At 44.1% G+C, this 15526-nt stretch overlaps 1 protein-coding gene across 1 annotated transcript in view; it reads left to right on the top strand.

The window, feature by feature from the left end:
• HAUS6 (HAUS augmin like complex subunit 6) overlaps positions 1-15526 on the top strand; it is a 345826-nt gene that overhangs the window by 272288 nt on the left and 58012 nt on the right. The window contains exon 14 of the mRNA XM_029608783.1: positions 11699-11872. Within this exon, the coding sequence (XP_029464643.1) occupies positions 11699-11872 (174 nt within the window). The remainder of the gene's footprint in view (positions 1-11698; positions 11873-15526) is intronic.

The following is a 15526-nucleotide window of genomic DNA, read 5'->3' as shown; positions in this document are numbered from 1 at the left end:
AAGCAGAAAGCCTGTGAGGGAGTCAGTTGGACCGTTAAATGATCGAGGGTTTAAAGGGGCACTTAGAGAAGATAAGGCCATAGCGGAAAGATTAATTGATTTCTTTGCTTCGGTGTTTACTGAAGAGGATGTTGGGGAGGTACCCGTACTGGAGAAAGTTTTCATGGGTAATGATTCAGATGGACTGAAGCAAATCACAGTGAATCTAGAAGATGTGGTAGACCTGATTGACAAACTGAAGAGTAGTAAATCACGTGGACCGGATGGTATACACCCCAGAATTCTGAAGGAACTAAAAATGAAATTTCAGACCTATTAGTAAAAAATTTGAAACCTATCATTAAAATCATTCATTGTACCTGAAAACTGGAGGATAGCTAATGTAACCCCAATATTTAAAAAGGGCTCCAGGGGCAATCCTGGAAACTACAGACCAGTTAGCCTGACTTCAGTGCCAGGAAAAATAGTGGAAAGTGTTCTAAACATCAAAATCACAGAACATATAGAAAGACATGGTTTAATGGAACAAAGTCAGCATGGCTTTACCCAGGGCAAGTCTTGCCCCACAAATCTGCTTCACTTTTTTGAAGGAGTTAATAAACATGTGGATAAAGGTGAACCAGCAGATGTAGTATACTTGGATTTTCAGAAGGCGTTTGAGAAAGTTCCTCATGAGAGGCTTCTAGGAAAAGTAAAAAGTCATGGGATAGGTGGCGATGTCCTTTCATGGATTGCAAACTGGCTAAAAGACAGGAAACATAAGAACATAAGAAAATGCCATACTGGGTCAGACCAAGGGTCCATCAAGCCCAGCATCCTGTTTCCAACAGTGGCCAATCCAGGCCATAAGAACCTGGCAAGTACCCAAAAACTAAGTCTATTCCATGTTACTGTTGCTAGCAATAGCAGTGGCTATTTTCTAAGTGAACTTAATAGCAGGTAATGGACTTCTCCTCCAAGAACTTATCCAATCCTTTTTTAAACACAGCTATACTAACTGCACGAACCACATTCTCTGGCAACAAATTCCAGAGTTTAATTGTGCGTTGAGTAAAAAAGAACTTTCTCCGATTAGTTTTAAATGTGCCCCATGCTAACTTCATGGAGTGTCCCCTAGTCTTTCTACTATCCGAAAGAGTAAATAACCGATTCACATCTACCCGTTCTAGACCTCTCATGATTTTAAACACCTCTATCATATTCCCCCTCAGTCGTCTCTTCTCCAAGCTAAAAAGTCCTAACCTCTTTAGTCTTTCCTCATAGGGGAGTTGTTCCATTCCCCTTATCATTTTGGTAGCCCTTCTCTGTACCTTCTCCATCGCAATTATATCTTTTTTGAGATGCGGCGACCAGAATTGTACACAGTATTCAAGGTGCGGTCTCACCATGGAGCGATACAGAGGCATTATGACATTTTCAGTTTTATTCATCATTCCTTTTCTAATAATTCCCAACATTCTGTTTGCTTTTTTGACTGCCGCAGCACACTGAACCGACGATTTCAATGTGTTATCCACTATGACACCTAGATCTCTTTCTTGGGTTGTAGCACCTAATATGGAACCCAACATCGTGTAATTATAGCATGGGTTATTTTTCCCTATATGCATCACCTTGCACTTATCCACATTAAATTTCATCTGCCATTTGGATGCCCAATTTTCCAGTCTCACAAGGTCTTCCTGCAATTTATCACAATCTGCTTGTGATTTAACTACTCTGAACAATTTTGTGTCATCTGCAAATTTGATTATCTCACTCGTCGTATTTCTTTCCAGATCATTTATAAATATATTGAACAGTAAGGGTCCCAATACAGATCCCTGAGGCACTCCACTGTCCACTCCCTTCCACTGAGAAAATTGCCCATTTAATCCTACTCTCTGTTTCCTGTCTTTTAGCCAGTTTGCAATCCACGAAAGGACATCGCCACCTATCCCATGACTTTTTACTTTTCCTAGAAGCCTCTCATGAGGAACTTTGTCAAACGCCTTCTGAAAATCCAAGTATACTATATCTACCGGTTCACCTTTATCCACATGTTTATTAACTCCTTCAAAAAAGTGAAGCAGATTTGTGAGGCAAGACTTGCCCTGGGTAAAGCCATGCTGACTTTGTTCCATTAAACCATGTCTTTCTATATGTTCTGTGATTTTGATGTTTAGAACACTTTCTACTATTTTTCCTGGCACTGAAGTCAGGCTAACCGGTCTGTAGTTTCCCGGATCGCCCCTGGAGCCCTTTTTAAATATTGGGGTTACATTTGCTATCCTCCAGTCTTCAGGTACAATGGATGATTTTAATGATAAGTTACAAATTTTTACTAATAGGTCTGAAATTTCATTTTTTAGTTCCTTCAGAACTCTGGGGTGTATACCATCCGGTCCAGGTGATTTACTACTCTTCAGTTTGTCAATCAGGCCTACCACATCTTCTAGGTTCACCGTGATTTGATTCAGTCCATCTGAATCATTACCCATGAAAACCTTCTCCATTACGGGTACCTCCCCAACATCCTCTTCAGTAAACACCAAAGCAAAGAAATCATTTAATCTTTCCGCGATGGCCTTATCTTCTCTAAGTGCCCTTTTAACCCCTCGATCATCTAACGGTCCAACTGACTCCCTCACAGGCTTTCTGCTTCGGATATATTTAAAAAAGTTTTTACTGTGAGTTTTTGCCTCTACAGCCAACTTCTTTTCAAATTCTCTCTTAGCCTGTCTTATCAATGTCTTACATTTAACTTGCCAATGTTTATGCTTTATCCTATTTTCTTCTGTTGGATCCTTCTTCCAATTTTTGAATGAAGATCTTTTGGCTAAAATAGCTTCTTTCACCTCCCCTTTTAACCATGCCGGTAATTGTTTTGCCTTCTTTCCACCTTTCTTAATGTGTGGAATACATCTGGACTGTGCTTCTAGAATGGTATTTTTTAACAATGACCACGCCTCTTGGACATTTTTTACTTTTGTAGCTGCTCCTTTCAGTTTTTTTCTAACAGTTTTTCTCATTTTATCAAAGTTTCCCTTTTGAAAGTTTAGCACGAGAGCCTTGGATTTGCACACTGTTCCTTTTCCAGTCATTAAATCAAATTTGATCATATTATGATCACTATTGCCAAGCGGCCCCACCACCGTTACCTCTCTCACCAAGTCCTGTGCTCCACTGAGAATTAGATCTAAAATTGCTCCCTCTCTGGTTCCTGAACCAATTGCTCCATAAAGCTATCATTTATTCCATCCAGGAACGTTATCTCTCTAGTGTGACCCGATGATACATTTACCCAGTCTATATTGGGGTAATTGAAGTCTCCCATTATTACTGCACTACCAATTTGATTAGCTTCCCTAATTTCTCTTAGCATTTCACTGTCCATCTCACCATCTTGACCAGGTGGACGGTAGTATACCCCTATCACTGTAGTCTTCCCTGATACACAAGGGATTTCTACCCATAAAGATTCAATTTTGTATTTAGTCTCATGCAGGATGTTTATCCTGTTGGACTCTATGCCATCCCGGACATAAAGCGCCACACCTCCTCCCGACTGCTCCTCTCTGTCATTGCGATATAATTTGTACCCCGGTATAGCACTGTCCCATTGGTTATCCTCTTTCCACCATGTCTCTGAGATGCCAATTAAGTCTATGTCATCATTTACTGCTATACATTCTAATTCTCCCATCTTACTTCTTAGACTTCTGGCATTAGCATACAAACATTTCAAAGTTTGTTTTTTGTTTGTATTTTTATTCTGCTTTTTAATTGATAGGGATAAGTTAGAATTTTTTAGCTCAGGTGAGTTTTTAGTTACAGGCACTTGGACTACTTTTCTAATTATTGGAACCTCACTGTCGGGATGCCCTAATTCTAATGCATCATTAGTATCCTTTAAAGATACATCTCTCCGAACCATGCGCTGCTGAGCGACTGTCGGCTTTCCCCTTTGTTCTAGTTTAAAAGCTGCTCTATCTCCTTTTTAAAGGTTAGCGCCAGCAGTCTGGTTCCACCCTGGTTAAGGTGGAGCCCATCCCTTCGGAAGAGACTCCCCCTTCCCCAAAAGGTTCCCCAGTTCCTAACAAAACTGAATCCCTCTTCCTTGCACCATCGTCTCATCCACGCATTGAGACTCCAGAGCTCTGCCTGCCTCTGGTGACCTGCGCGTGGAACAGGGAGCATTTCAGAGAATGCTACCCTGGAGGTTCTGGATTTAATCTTTCTACCTAAGAGCCTAAATTTGGCTTCCAGAACCTCCCTCCCACATTTTCCTATGTCGTTGGTGCCCACGTGTACCACGACAGCCGGCTCCTCCCCAGCACTGTCTAAAATCCTATCTAGGTGACGCGTGAGGTCCGCCACCTTCGCACCAGAGTAGAATTAAATGGACAATTTTCTCAGTGGAAGGGAGTGGGCAGTGGAGTGCCTCAGGGATCTGTATTGGGACCTGTATTGGGACCCTTACTTTTCAATATATTTATAAATGATCTGCAAAGAAATACGATGAGTGAGATAATCAAATTTGCAAATGATACAAAATTGTTCAGAGTAGTTAAATCACAAGCAGATTGTGATAAATTGCAGGAAGACCTTGTGAGACTGGAAAATTGGGCATCAAAATGGCAGATGAAATTTAATGTGGATAAGTGCAAGTGCAAGGTGATACATATAGAGAAATATAACCCATGCTATAGTTACACAATGTTAGGTTCCATATTAGGTGCTTCAACCCAAGAAAGAGATCTAGGCGTCATAGTGGATAACACTATGTTATCCACTATGTTATCCACTTATTCCACTAAGTTCCTCCTTGCGCCTTCATGTTTTCTTTGTTTAACTGTTCAGCAATAATTAATTGTTAATTGTTTAACTGTTCAATGTAAACCGCCATCGAGGCGATAGTTTTTTTTCCTTGTAAACCGGTGTGATATGGATATTATACAGGAACATCCGGTATATAAAATCCAAAAATAAATAAATAAATAAATAACACATTGAAATCGTCGGTTCAGTGTGCTGCGGCAGTCAAAAAAGCAAACAGAATGTTGGGAATTATTAGAAAGGGAATGCTGAATAAAACAGAAAATGTCATAATGCCTCTGTATTGCTCCATGGTGAGACCGCACCTTGAATACTGTGTACAATTCTGGTCGCCACATCTCAAAAAAGATATAATTGCGATGGAGAAGGTAAAGAGAAGGGCTACCAAAATAAGGGGAATGGAACAGCTCTCCTATGAGGAAAGACTAAAGAGGTTAGGACTTTTCAGCTTAGAGAAGAGATGTCTGGGGGGGATATGATAGAGGTGTTTAAAATCATGAGAGGTCTAGAACGGGTAGATGTGATTCGGTTATTTACTCTTTCGGATAATAGAAAGACTAGGGGGCACTCCATGAAGTTAGCATGTGGCACATTTAAAACTAATCTGAGAAAGTTCTTTTTTTACTCAACACACAATTAAATTCTGGAATTTGCCAGAGGATGTGGTTAGTGCAGTTAGTATAGCTGTGTTTAAAAAAGGATTGGATAAGTTCTTGGAGAAGAAGTCCATTACCTGCTATTAATTAAGTTGACTTAGAAAATAGCCACTGCTATTACTGGCAACGGTAACATGGAATAGACTTAGTTTTTGGGTACTTGCCAGGTTCTTATCGCCTGGATTGGCCACTGGGCTTGATGGACCCTTGGTCTGACCCAGTATGTCATGTTCTTATGAATTCCACAGCATCCCTCCAGACAAAATTTTGAGATCGCCATGCCACTCCCACGCCAAGAGGACGGCAGTGGAAACAATGGCAAGACTACTTAGCCTAAAGGCGATAACCCCGGTGCCCAAGCACCAACAAAATACTGGTCACTATTCCATCTATTTTATTGTTCCCAAGAATGAAGGAATGTTCCCGGCACATCCTGGACCTCAAGACCGTCAATCGTTACCTGAGGGTACTACACTTGCGCATGGAAACCCTATGCTTGGTCATATGGGCAATACAGCCGGGAGAATTCTTGATCTCCCTGGACCTATCCGAAGCCTATCTCCACATCCATCGGGGACTATTAGCGCTTCATACGCTTCGCAATTCTGAACCATCATTACCAGTGCCGGACGCTACCCTTCTTGCTATATACCGCCCCCAGAACCTTCACCAAAATCATGGTGGTAGTGGCGGCAACACTGAGGAAAGAAGGAATCCTGGTACATCCTTACCTGGACGATTGGCTGATCAGGGCAAAATCTCCAGAGAAGAGTCACCAGGCGACCACCAGAGTCAAGAATCTACTGCAGGAACTCTAGTGGTTTATCAACACAGCCAAGAGCTGCCTGCAGCCCTCCCAGTCGCTAGAGTCCGGTTCGACATCAAACAAGACAGTCTTCCCACCCCCTCCAAGGAGAAGGAAACTGATGGGGTAACTGCGAAAACTGTTGACCTACGCTCGCCCCAAGGTATGGGACTACCTCCAAGCCCTCGGCCTCATGATGTCGACCCTGGAAGTCATTCCATGGGCAAGGGCCCACATGTGCCCACTACAGCGCTCCCTGTTTCACGATGGAGTCCAGCGTCCCAGAACTACTCTATCCACCTCCAGCTACCAGCAGAGGTTTGAAGCCAGCTCCAATGGTGGCTACTGGAAGACCACCTGAGCAAAGGAGTAAACCTATCCCCACCGAACTGGATCTTGCTCACCACGGATGTGAGCCTGCGAGGGTGGGGAGCCTACTGTCAGGAACTGACGGCACAGGGACAATGGAACAAAGAGGTGGGATGGAGCATAAACTGCCGGGAAGCTCGAGCAGTCAGACTAGCCTGCCTACGATTCAGTGACAGACTCCGGGGCGAGTCTGTTAGTCATGTCAGACAACGCGACAATCGTCACCTACATCAACCGCCAGGGAGGAACCAGAAGCCAAGAGGTGTCTCTTGAGTTAGACCCCTCATGGCCTGGGCGGAACTAAACCTGCAAGGGATTTCAGCATCCCACATCGCGGGAAAAGACAACGTCTCTGCAGACTACCTCAGCAGAGAGCCTAGACCAGGGGAATGGACTCTGTTGTATTAGAAATAGGTGCAATATTTTTGGTGTAATGTGATTGAGCATGTGTGAATGTGGTATGAGTGATAGTGGCGATATTGTTTTAAAATGAGTTTTTGGATTATAAAATTGTATTAAATTAAAAGATTAATAATAAAAAAGTGTTAAATTATATACAGGTATTTACATATTATTTATTCACTAGAATTATACCTGTGGGTTACCCATATGATGTTATATTGACCTGAATATGTTTAGCCCGTCACATCTCCGAACTTCAAGCGCTGTCCTTTTGGGAACCGTTCTTCAGGTTCACACCCGGAGCCATACAGCTGCGCACTGTCCCCTCTTTTCTCATAGGACAAGAAGGATGGCAGTCCTCACATATGAGTGACATCATCTGATGGAGCCAATCATGGAATACTTGTCAAAGTTTCTAGAACTTTGACTGGCACCTACTGGGCATGCCCAGCATGGCAACAACCCTGCATCCAGCAGGGCTCTCCCTTCAGACTCTTTTTTTTTTTTTTTTTTCCGCGCAGCTATAGCCACGTGGATTTTTGGATCTCTTCACAGTTCCTGACTGGAATTTTTTCCTCAGGAAATTCTTTAAAACTTGCAAAAGTTTATACCCCCTTAAGGGTCCCCCTTCTTCGCCGTCGAAAACAGTCGTACGGTAAGTTTACCCCATTTTTCGGTCATTTCCCAGCGGGGACCTCTGTGGGCCTTGTCGGCACCGACCCCTGACCAGCCTAAATTTTTAGACGGCCACGATGGCAACGGGTTTTCGTCGATGTCCTGACTGTCCGAGAACTATGTTGATCACGGACCCTCATCTGGTCTGTGTCTTATGCCTCGGACCGTCGCACGACTTGGAGACATGTACCGATTGTGCCCAAATGACCCCGAAGGGCCGTAAGGCACGATTAGAAAAAATGGCGCTGTTATTTCACCGCCCGTTTCCACAGGCGCCATCGACTCGATCCCCGGCGAAGCATCGACGTCGATCCGAGGCCGAAGATTCCCAATCGCTGTCTCAGTCTTCGGCGTCTACTTCATCGATGCCAGAGTCGGGAAAAGCGGAGTGCCGAGAGAAGCACCGACACAAGCATCGAAGACCGATGCTATAGAACCAGTTCCTCTCTCCCAGAGGGGGCACGGATTCTACTCCCGATACTTTTTAATCCCAAAAAAGACAGGAAGAATTCGCCCGATATTAGACCTACGGGCTTTAAACAAACATCTTCGGAAAGAGAAATTTCAGATAGTAACCTTGGGCTCTTTGCTTCCGCTTCTTCAACAAGGGGATTGGCTTTGCTCTCTCGACCTAAAAGACGCATACATGCATATCGCAATTACCCCGTCTCACAGGAAATACCTCTGCTTCCTGGTCGGGAACCAACATTTCCAGTACAAGGTCCTTCCATTCGGCCTAGGGTCAGCCCTTCGAGTTTTCATGACGTGCCTGGCAGTAGTAGCTGCATACATAAGACAGGGCACTGATGTCTATCCTTACCTGGACGACTTGTTGCTAAGAGCTCAGTCATCAGAAGGAGTTCTTCACTCCCTCCACCTTACAGTATGGCTACTACTATCATTGGGGTTTCTAATCAATTATCAGAAATCCCATCTGCTCACGTCTGTTCCTCTCCTTTATCGGAGCGGATCTAGATACATCCAAGCAAGAGCTTTTCTTCCCAGGGACCGAGCTCACACACTGGCGTCGTTGGCGAGGGACATAACGTCTCGTCAAACCACGTCTGCTTGTCTACTAGTCTTGCTGTGGGGCATATGGCATCTTCGGTTCATGTTACCCCCATGGCTCGTTTAGCCATGCGAGTAACACAGTGGACATTAAAGTCCCAGTGGTCACAGGCACATCGTCCAATGTCCAACCTTGTCCAAATCACCAGGTGACTTCGTCTCTCGCTGGCATGGTGGATCCAGGAATCCCATCTCCTTCAAGGTCTACCCTTCCAAGCTCCAGAACCTCAAATAGTTTTGGCAACCGATGCTTCCATTTTGGGTTGGGGAGCACATGTCAACAACCAGCAGACTCAGGGAACCTGGTCAGCGGAGGAGTCGCAACATCAAATAAACTTTCTGGAGCTCCGAGCAATCAGATAATGCTCTTTCTGTGTTTCGGGACTGTTTGTCCAACAAAACAATCCTGGTCCAAATGGACAACCAGGTAGCAATGTGGTACATCAACAAGCAAGGGGGAACCGGATCCTACCTCCTTTGTCAGGAGGTAGCACAGATTTGGGCTTTTGCTCTATCTCAAACCATGCTTGTCAGAGCAACCTACCTGGCGGGTGTGGACAGTGTTCTGGCAGACTCTCTAAGTCGGGAATTTCAGACCCTTGAATGGTCTCTCAACCCTGTAGTTGCGGACAGTCTATTCTGGAAGTGGGGGCGCCCGACCATCGACCTCTTCGCGTCTCTGCAGAATCGCAAGGTGGACAACTTCTGCTCTCTACATCGCAGTCACCACGTTCCACCTCGGGACGCGTTCGCCCTGTCTTGGAAGGAAGGCCTCCTTTATGCCTACACACCACTTCCTCTCATCAGCAAGACTCTCGTGAAGCTACACACGGACAGGGGTCTAATGATTCTCATAGCCCCCTACTGGCCACGTCAGGCTTGGTTTCCCATCCTTTGGGATCTCTCACTGTGTCCACAGATTCCTCTAGGCTTGGACCAGTCTCTCATATCTCAGAGGAATGGCCAATTGCGCCACTCCAACCTTCAGGCCTTGTCACTGATGGCTTGGATGTTGAAAGGTTGATCCTACAGCCTCTCAATGTTTCGGAATCTGTATCTCAGGTCCTGGTAGCTTCACGAAAGCCTAATACTAGAAGGTCTTATCATTCAAAATGGAAAAGATTTTCATTGTGGTGTACTTCAAAGGAGTTGGATCCTTTTACCTGCCCCACGAATCAGTTTTTAGACTACATCTGGCATCTCTCGGAGTCGGGTTTACAAACCTCCTCCATCAGAGTGTGCATGTCAGTGCGGTGGCCGCCTTCCATAGGGGTACAGGGGATGTCTCTATCCCGACATAGCCCCTAGTGGTGCACTTTATGAAGGGCTTGCTTCACCTGAAGCCTCCTCTCCGTCCACCGGCCCCATCTTGGGACCTTAATGTGGTTTTAGCGCAGCTCATGAAACCTCTGTATGAGCCTCTACATGCCTGCGAGTTGCGGCATATCACTTGGAAGGTCCTTTTCCTTCTGGCGTTGTCTGCTCGCAGGATCAGTGAGCTGCAGGTGCTGGTTACATACCTCCTTACACGAAATTTCTTCATGATCGGGTGGTCCTTTGCACACATCCTACATTTCTACCGAAAGTGGTATCTGAGTTTCATTTAAATCAATCCATAGTGCTGCCTACTTTCTTTCCAAATCCCCACTCACTTCCTACTGAGTGGGCTCTGTATTCCTTGGACTGTAAACATGTGCTTGCCTTTTATTTGGAGCGCACTGCAGGCCATAGGAAATCCACCCAGCTTTTTGTTTCCTTTGATAAGCTTAAGCTGGGAACCCCAGTTGGAAAGCAGACCCTGTCCTCCTGGTGGGCGGACTGCATTTCCTTCTATCAGCAAGCAGGCCTTCCGCTTCAGGATCGAGTTAAAGTGCACTCCATTAGGGCTATGGCAACGTTGGTTGCACACCTTCGTTCTGTACCTCTCATTGATATCTGCAAAGCTGCAACCTGGAGTTCTCTTCATACCTTTGCAGCACACTATTGCATAGACAAGGCTGGTACACAAGATTCTATCTTTGGCCAATCTGTTCTACGCAATCTATTCTAAGCTTAATATCCACCTTCCTTCTACACCCGCTGGGATATTCAGGCTGCCCGTATACCAAAGAATCACCCCTGTTGTTATGCCTGTTGCACATCTTGGGTGTTTTCGGTACATGCGCAGGCATCCTCAGCTTGTTATTCACCCATATGTGAGGACTACCATCCTGCTTGTCCTGTGAGAAAACAGAGTTGCTTACCTGTAACAAGTGTTCTCACAGGACAGCAGGATGTTAGTCCTCACGAAACCCACCCGCCACCCCATGGAGTTGGGTACGCTTGTGATTTATTATGTTATTTTTTGCACTTTTTTTTTTTTTTTTGCTAGACTGAAGGGAGGACCCCTACTGAATGCAGGGTTGTTGCCATGCTGGGCATGCCCAGTGGGTGCCAGTCAAAGTTCTAGAAACTTTGAGAAAAGTGTTCCGTGATTGGCTGCATCAGATGATGTCACCCGTATGGATGTTCAGGCCTGGGAGGACACAGCCTTTGCAATGACAGCACTAAGTGGGCCACAGGCAGCCTCCCGCTCTGTTTGGGAGTAGCTTTTGTACATCCCATTGGTCCTGAGTCCATCTGGCTACACGCTAGGAAATGGAGAAATTAATTACCTGATAATTTCAAATTAAATATGTTCAGCACGGTACGATATTGTCACTTTGGGTATTACTAGTAAATATGATAGTTGAGCGCTTGCAGTAATTAACATACATTATCCGATATCTAGGAATTTTATGTATAATAGCATTTATTTACTCATTTATATAGGTGAATATGCTGAACCACTGGCCCATATGGTATTAACCAGATAGACCATCAGGTTGGTTCCAAAGACTGAGACTTGTAATATGCTTTTTTTCAGGATGCACATTCTGTGGCTTCAAACGTAAAAGTAAAGTGTGTCTCACACAGAGCTTCACTATCTGGAATGGATAAAAGGCATTCGGAAGAGATGGAAAGTCTAGTGGCCCAGAAAAAATTTCAAATTGAACAAAATGATCCTCTTCTTAAAGCATTTGAACAGCTTGCTGAACAGGTCAGGAAGATGTAGCTTCTAATGTTTTACAATCCCATGAAAGTTGAATTTGTGCTTGACATTCTTGAAAATTGATACTTTGTCAGTAAAGATTGATTTGTTAACCATAGAACATAGAATGCATTTATAAAACTTATTCATATCTTTTATCTGTTAATTATCTGCTCCTAACCTGGATACTATAATTCTCTGAAAACAAGCAGGTTCACTGTGCCACTGAAGCGGATCACATGTCTTGAATAGTATTAAGCAGACTGAAATTCTAGAGTTTTCTGTACAAAAGCGTTTTCTGCATTTTGCAGGACTTCCTGTGGTGTGGTGGTCCTGCAGCTTGTGTTTCTCAGTTGTCAAGATTAATAATTCAGCCCTGTTTGACAGAGAAACAAAAGCTGCAGGACCAAGACAGGGGAAGGCTGGTCAATAAGCCTCCAGTGCCTTGGAATCTTAACTACTTTTAAAGTTCCTCACTCAGGAAGTGCTGTTTTTAGTAGTTGGCATGTTGGCTTGAAAGGTTAGTGAATTACAAGCGCTGGTCTCTTATTCACCTTACCTCCAATTCTTCCATGTTAAGTAGTCCTATGTACTCACCTTAAGTTGCTTCCCAAAGTGGTATTATCAATCAATCCATTGCTCTTCATACTTTTTTCCAAGGTCACATGTACATAAAGATGAGAAGGTTCTCCATTTTTTGGACTCTAAGGCCTTAGTGTACTATTTGAGGTGGACTCAGCCTTATCAGGCTTCTCAACTGTTTGGATCTTTTTGATAATCTATACTTATCTTCTACTACCGATTACCCCTGATTCTCTCTATAGCAATATAATGACTGAATAGACAAGGTTCACTATATATTGCACTTTACCACCATTTTATGTATATTATTTCTTTATTTATATTCTTTTCTTCAATATTACAAATTTCTTTGATCCATAAACCTATATAATACCCTCATTTTACAAAAATACCTTAAAAAACCCCTCAAACATTCATTCATCCGGATCACACCACATTCATTCTCACCCCCACCCCTTAAAAATTCACACACTGCTTCTTCATATCTCGAATTCAGAAACCATTCTTATCCTGTTCACATATCACCTATTTAAATACACATTCGTGAACTACAGAGAACTTAGCTGCTTTTATCATTGTCGGGAGATGCCCCGACCCCCCCCCCCCCCCATTGTAAGTAAATAAATGTATTAAATTATTACAAGACAGTTGCAATTTTCTTACACTATTTTTCAAACCACAGTCATAAGGGACATATTTCTTCTTTTGTAGATTTTATATGGAGTCCAAATTCTTTTACTCTTCTTCTCAAATAAATGTGACAGCAGAAAGTCCACTTTCATCTATCCGTGTATAGAAATGGTTTTACTTCTTTTTAGGTAACGAATGGAGTCCATTTTATTTATTTATTTATTTATTTATTTAAAATCTTTTTCTATACCGTCATTCAGTATATTACCATCACAACGGTTTACATAGAGGCACATATAGTCAGTTGTACATGTTTCTGTTCCTAAAATTCGGGTGGTGCCTTATAAGTTCGGTAACATAGTTTCATAATAAAGGCTATATGTTCAGTGTTGTTTAATCTGTCCTGTGATTACAATAAAATACTTATTTATACATTTCAATTAAGGGTGTAGTAAACAAACCATGACGTACATACATATACTGTGCTAGTGCTGTATAAAGATTTTGTGTGTACAGCTTTCAGCGTTTCTCTCTTTCTCGCTCTCCTTGTGAAAAGGCTTCTCTAAAGAGCCATGTTTTTAAGCTCTTTTTGAAAGTCTTGAAGTCTCTCTCTAATCTTACCTCTGTGGGCATGGTGTTCCATAGTATCGGCCCGGCCAATGATAGTGCTCTTTCTCTGACTTGTGTTAGTTTTGCAATTTTTACTGAGGGGATAGTTAGGAGGGCTTTGTTGGCAGATCTGAGGTTCCTGTGTGGGACATGGACTCGGAGAGCTGTGTTTAACCATTCCGCTTTCTCGTCGTGGATTAGCTTATGTATAGTGCAAAGGGTTTTATATTTTATCCACAATTTTCTTCAACAGTGGCCAGCTCTATTAAACCATGCCCATGGTTAAGGGATGGGGATGAGTATGAATGTGGTGTGAATGTGGGGATGAATGAATGTTTGGTTTTTTTAGGTATTTTTGTAAAAGAGGGTATTGTATAGGTTTATGGATCAAAGAAATTTGTAATATTGAATAAAAGAATATAAATAAAAAAATAATATACATAAAATGGTGGTAAAGTGCAATATATAGTGAGCAAACATTAGAACCTTGTCTATTCAGTCATTATATTGGATCTTTTTGATACCAATAGATGGAGTGGCAGTTGCCAAGAGAAGTCTGTAAAATTGGCAGATTACAGATTCTGTCACAGCTCATCAGGAGAGAGCTGTGGCGGCTTCAGTGACTTTCCTTAAAGCTGCTTCCATTGAAGATATTTGCAAAGCTGCGGTTTGATCGTTTGTGCTCACCTTCAAATCTGACTATTGTCTAGACCAGGGGTCGGGAACCCATGGCTCGCGAGCCAGATATGGCTCTTTTGAGGGCTGCATCTGGCTCGCAGACAAGTGTCGCCATACTTCGCGGTTCCCCGCTGACCCAGCTGCTCCCCGGTCCTCCGCCGCCCGGGCTTAAAATGCTGTCAGCCCGGGCGGAACGCGGCAGGACAGCTGGAGTCAGCGGCACCGGCCTGCTCTCTTCTCCTCCCCCCCCCGCGGCCCGGAAGAGGAAGTGGAGAGCATCGGGTGCCTGCGCGGGAAGAAGAGACCACACTAGCGTGGTCTCTTCTTCCGCGCAGGCACCCGATGCTCACCACTTCCTCTTCCGGGCCGCGGGGGGGGGGGAGGAGAAGAGAGCACGCCGACTGGAGTCATCCGGGTGCCTGCGCGGGAGTCATCGGGTGTCAGCCGGGTGCCAGCGCTGGAGTCATCGCGCAGGCACCCGATGCTCTCCACTTCCTCTTCCGGGCCGCGGGAAGAGGAGAGCACGCCGGTGCTCTCTTCTTCCCGCGGCCCGGAAGAGGAAGTGGAGAGCATCGGGTGCCTGCGCGGGAAGAAGACTGCAGCGCGGCTCGGAGGAAAATGAAAATCTTCAACCGCGGACGATGGGACTCCGCCTTCGCCTCCGCGAGGGCTGAAAATGAAGGAGGTTAGCGTTGGGAGGTGGCTGCTGCTGCCGCGAGTTCCCGGGGGGGGGGGGGGGGAGAGTGAATGAGCGAGCAAGCATGTGTGTTTGAGATCCTGTGTGTGTGAGTGAGAGATTGCATGTATGTGAATGATTGATTGAGAGCCTGTATATGTGAAAGAGAGTATGTCTGTGATTGAGATCCTGCCTGTGAGAGAGAGAGCATGAATGTAAGTTTACCATTGGGAACCTGTATGTGTAAGTTTGTAATTGAAAACCTGTTTGTGTGAAAGAGTATGTGTGTATGATTGAGATCCTTTGTGTGTGAGAGAGATCATGTGTATGTATGATTAAGAGCCTGTGTGTATAAGTAAGAGAGAGATCATGTGTGTCTGTGTGTGATTGACAGCTGGTTTAGGTGATGGAGCATTTGAGTATGTGATTGAGAGCCTGTGTGTAAATGAGAGAGAGAGAGCATGTGTGTCTGTGTGTGATTGAGAGCT

Source organism: Rhinatrema bivittatum, chromosome 1 (genome assembly GCF_901001135.1).
Source record: "Rhinatrema bivittatum chromosome 1, aRhiBiv1.1, whole genome shotgun sequence".
Lineage (NCBI taxonomy): Eukaryota > Metazoa > Chordata > Amphibia > Gymnophiona > Rhinatrematidae > Rhinatrema > Rhinatrema bivittatum.
The sequence above is the reverse complement of the archived record's forward strand: the minus strand, read 5'-3'. Positions and strand labels throughout refer to the sequence as shown.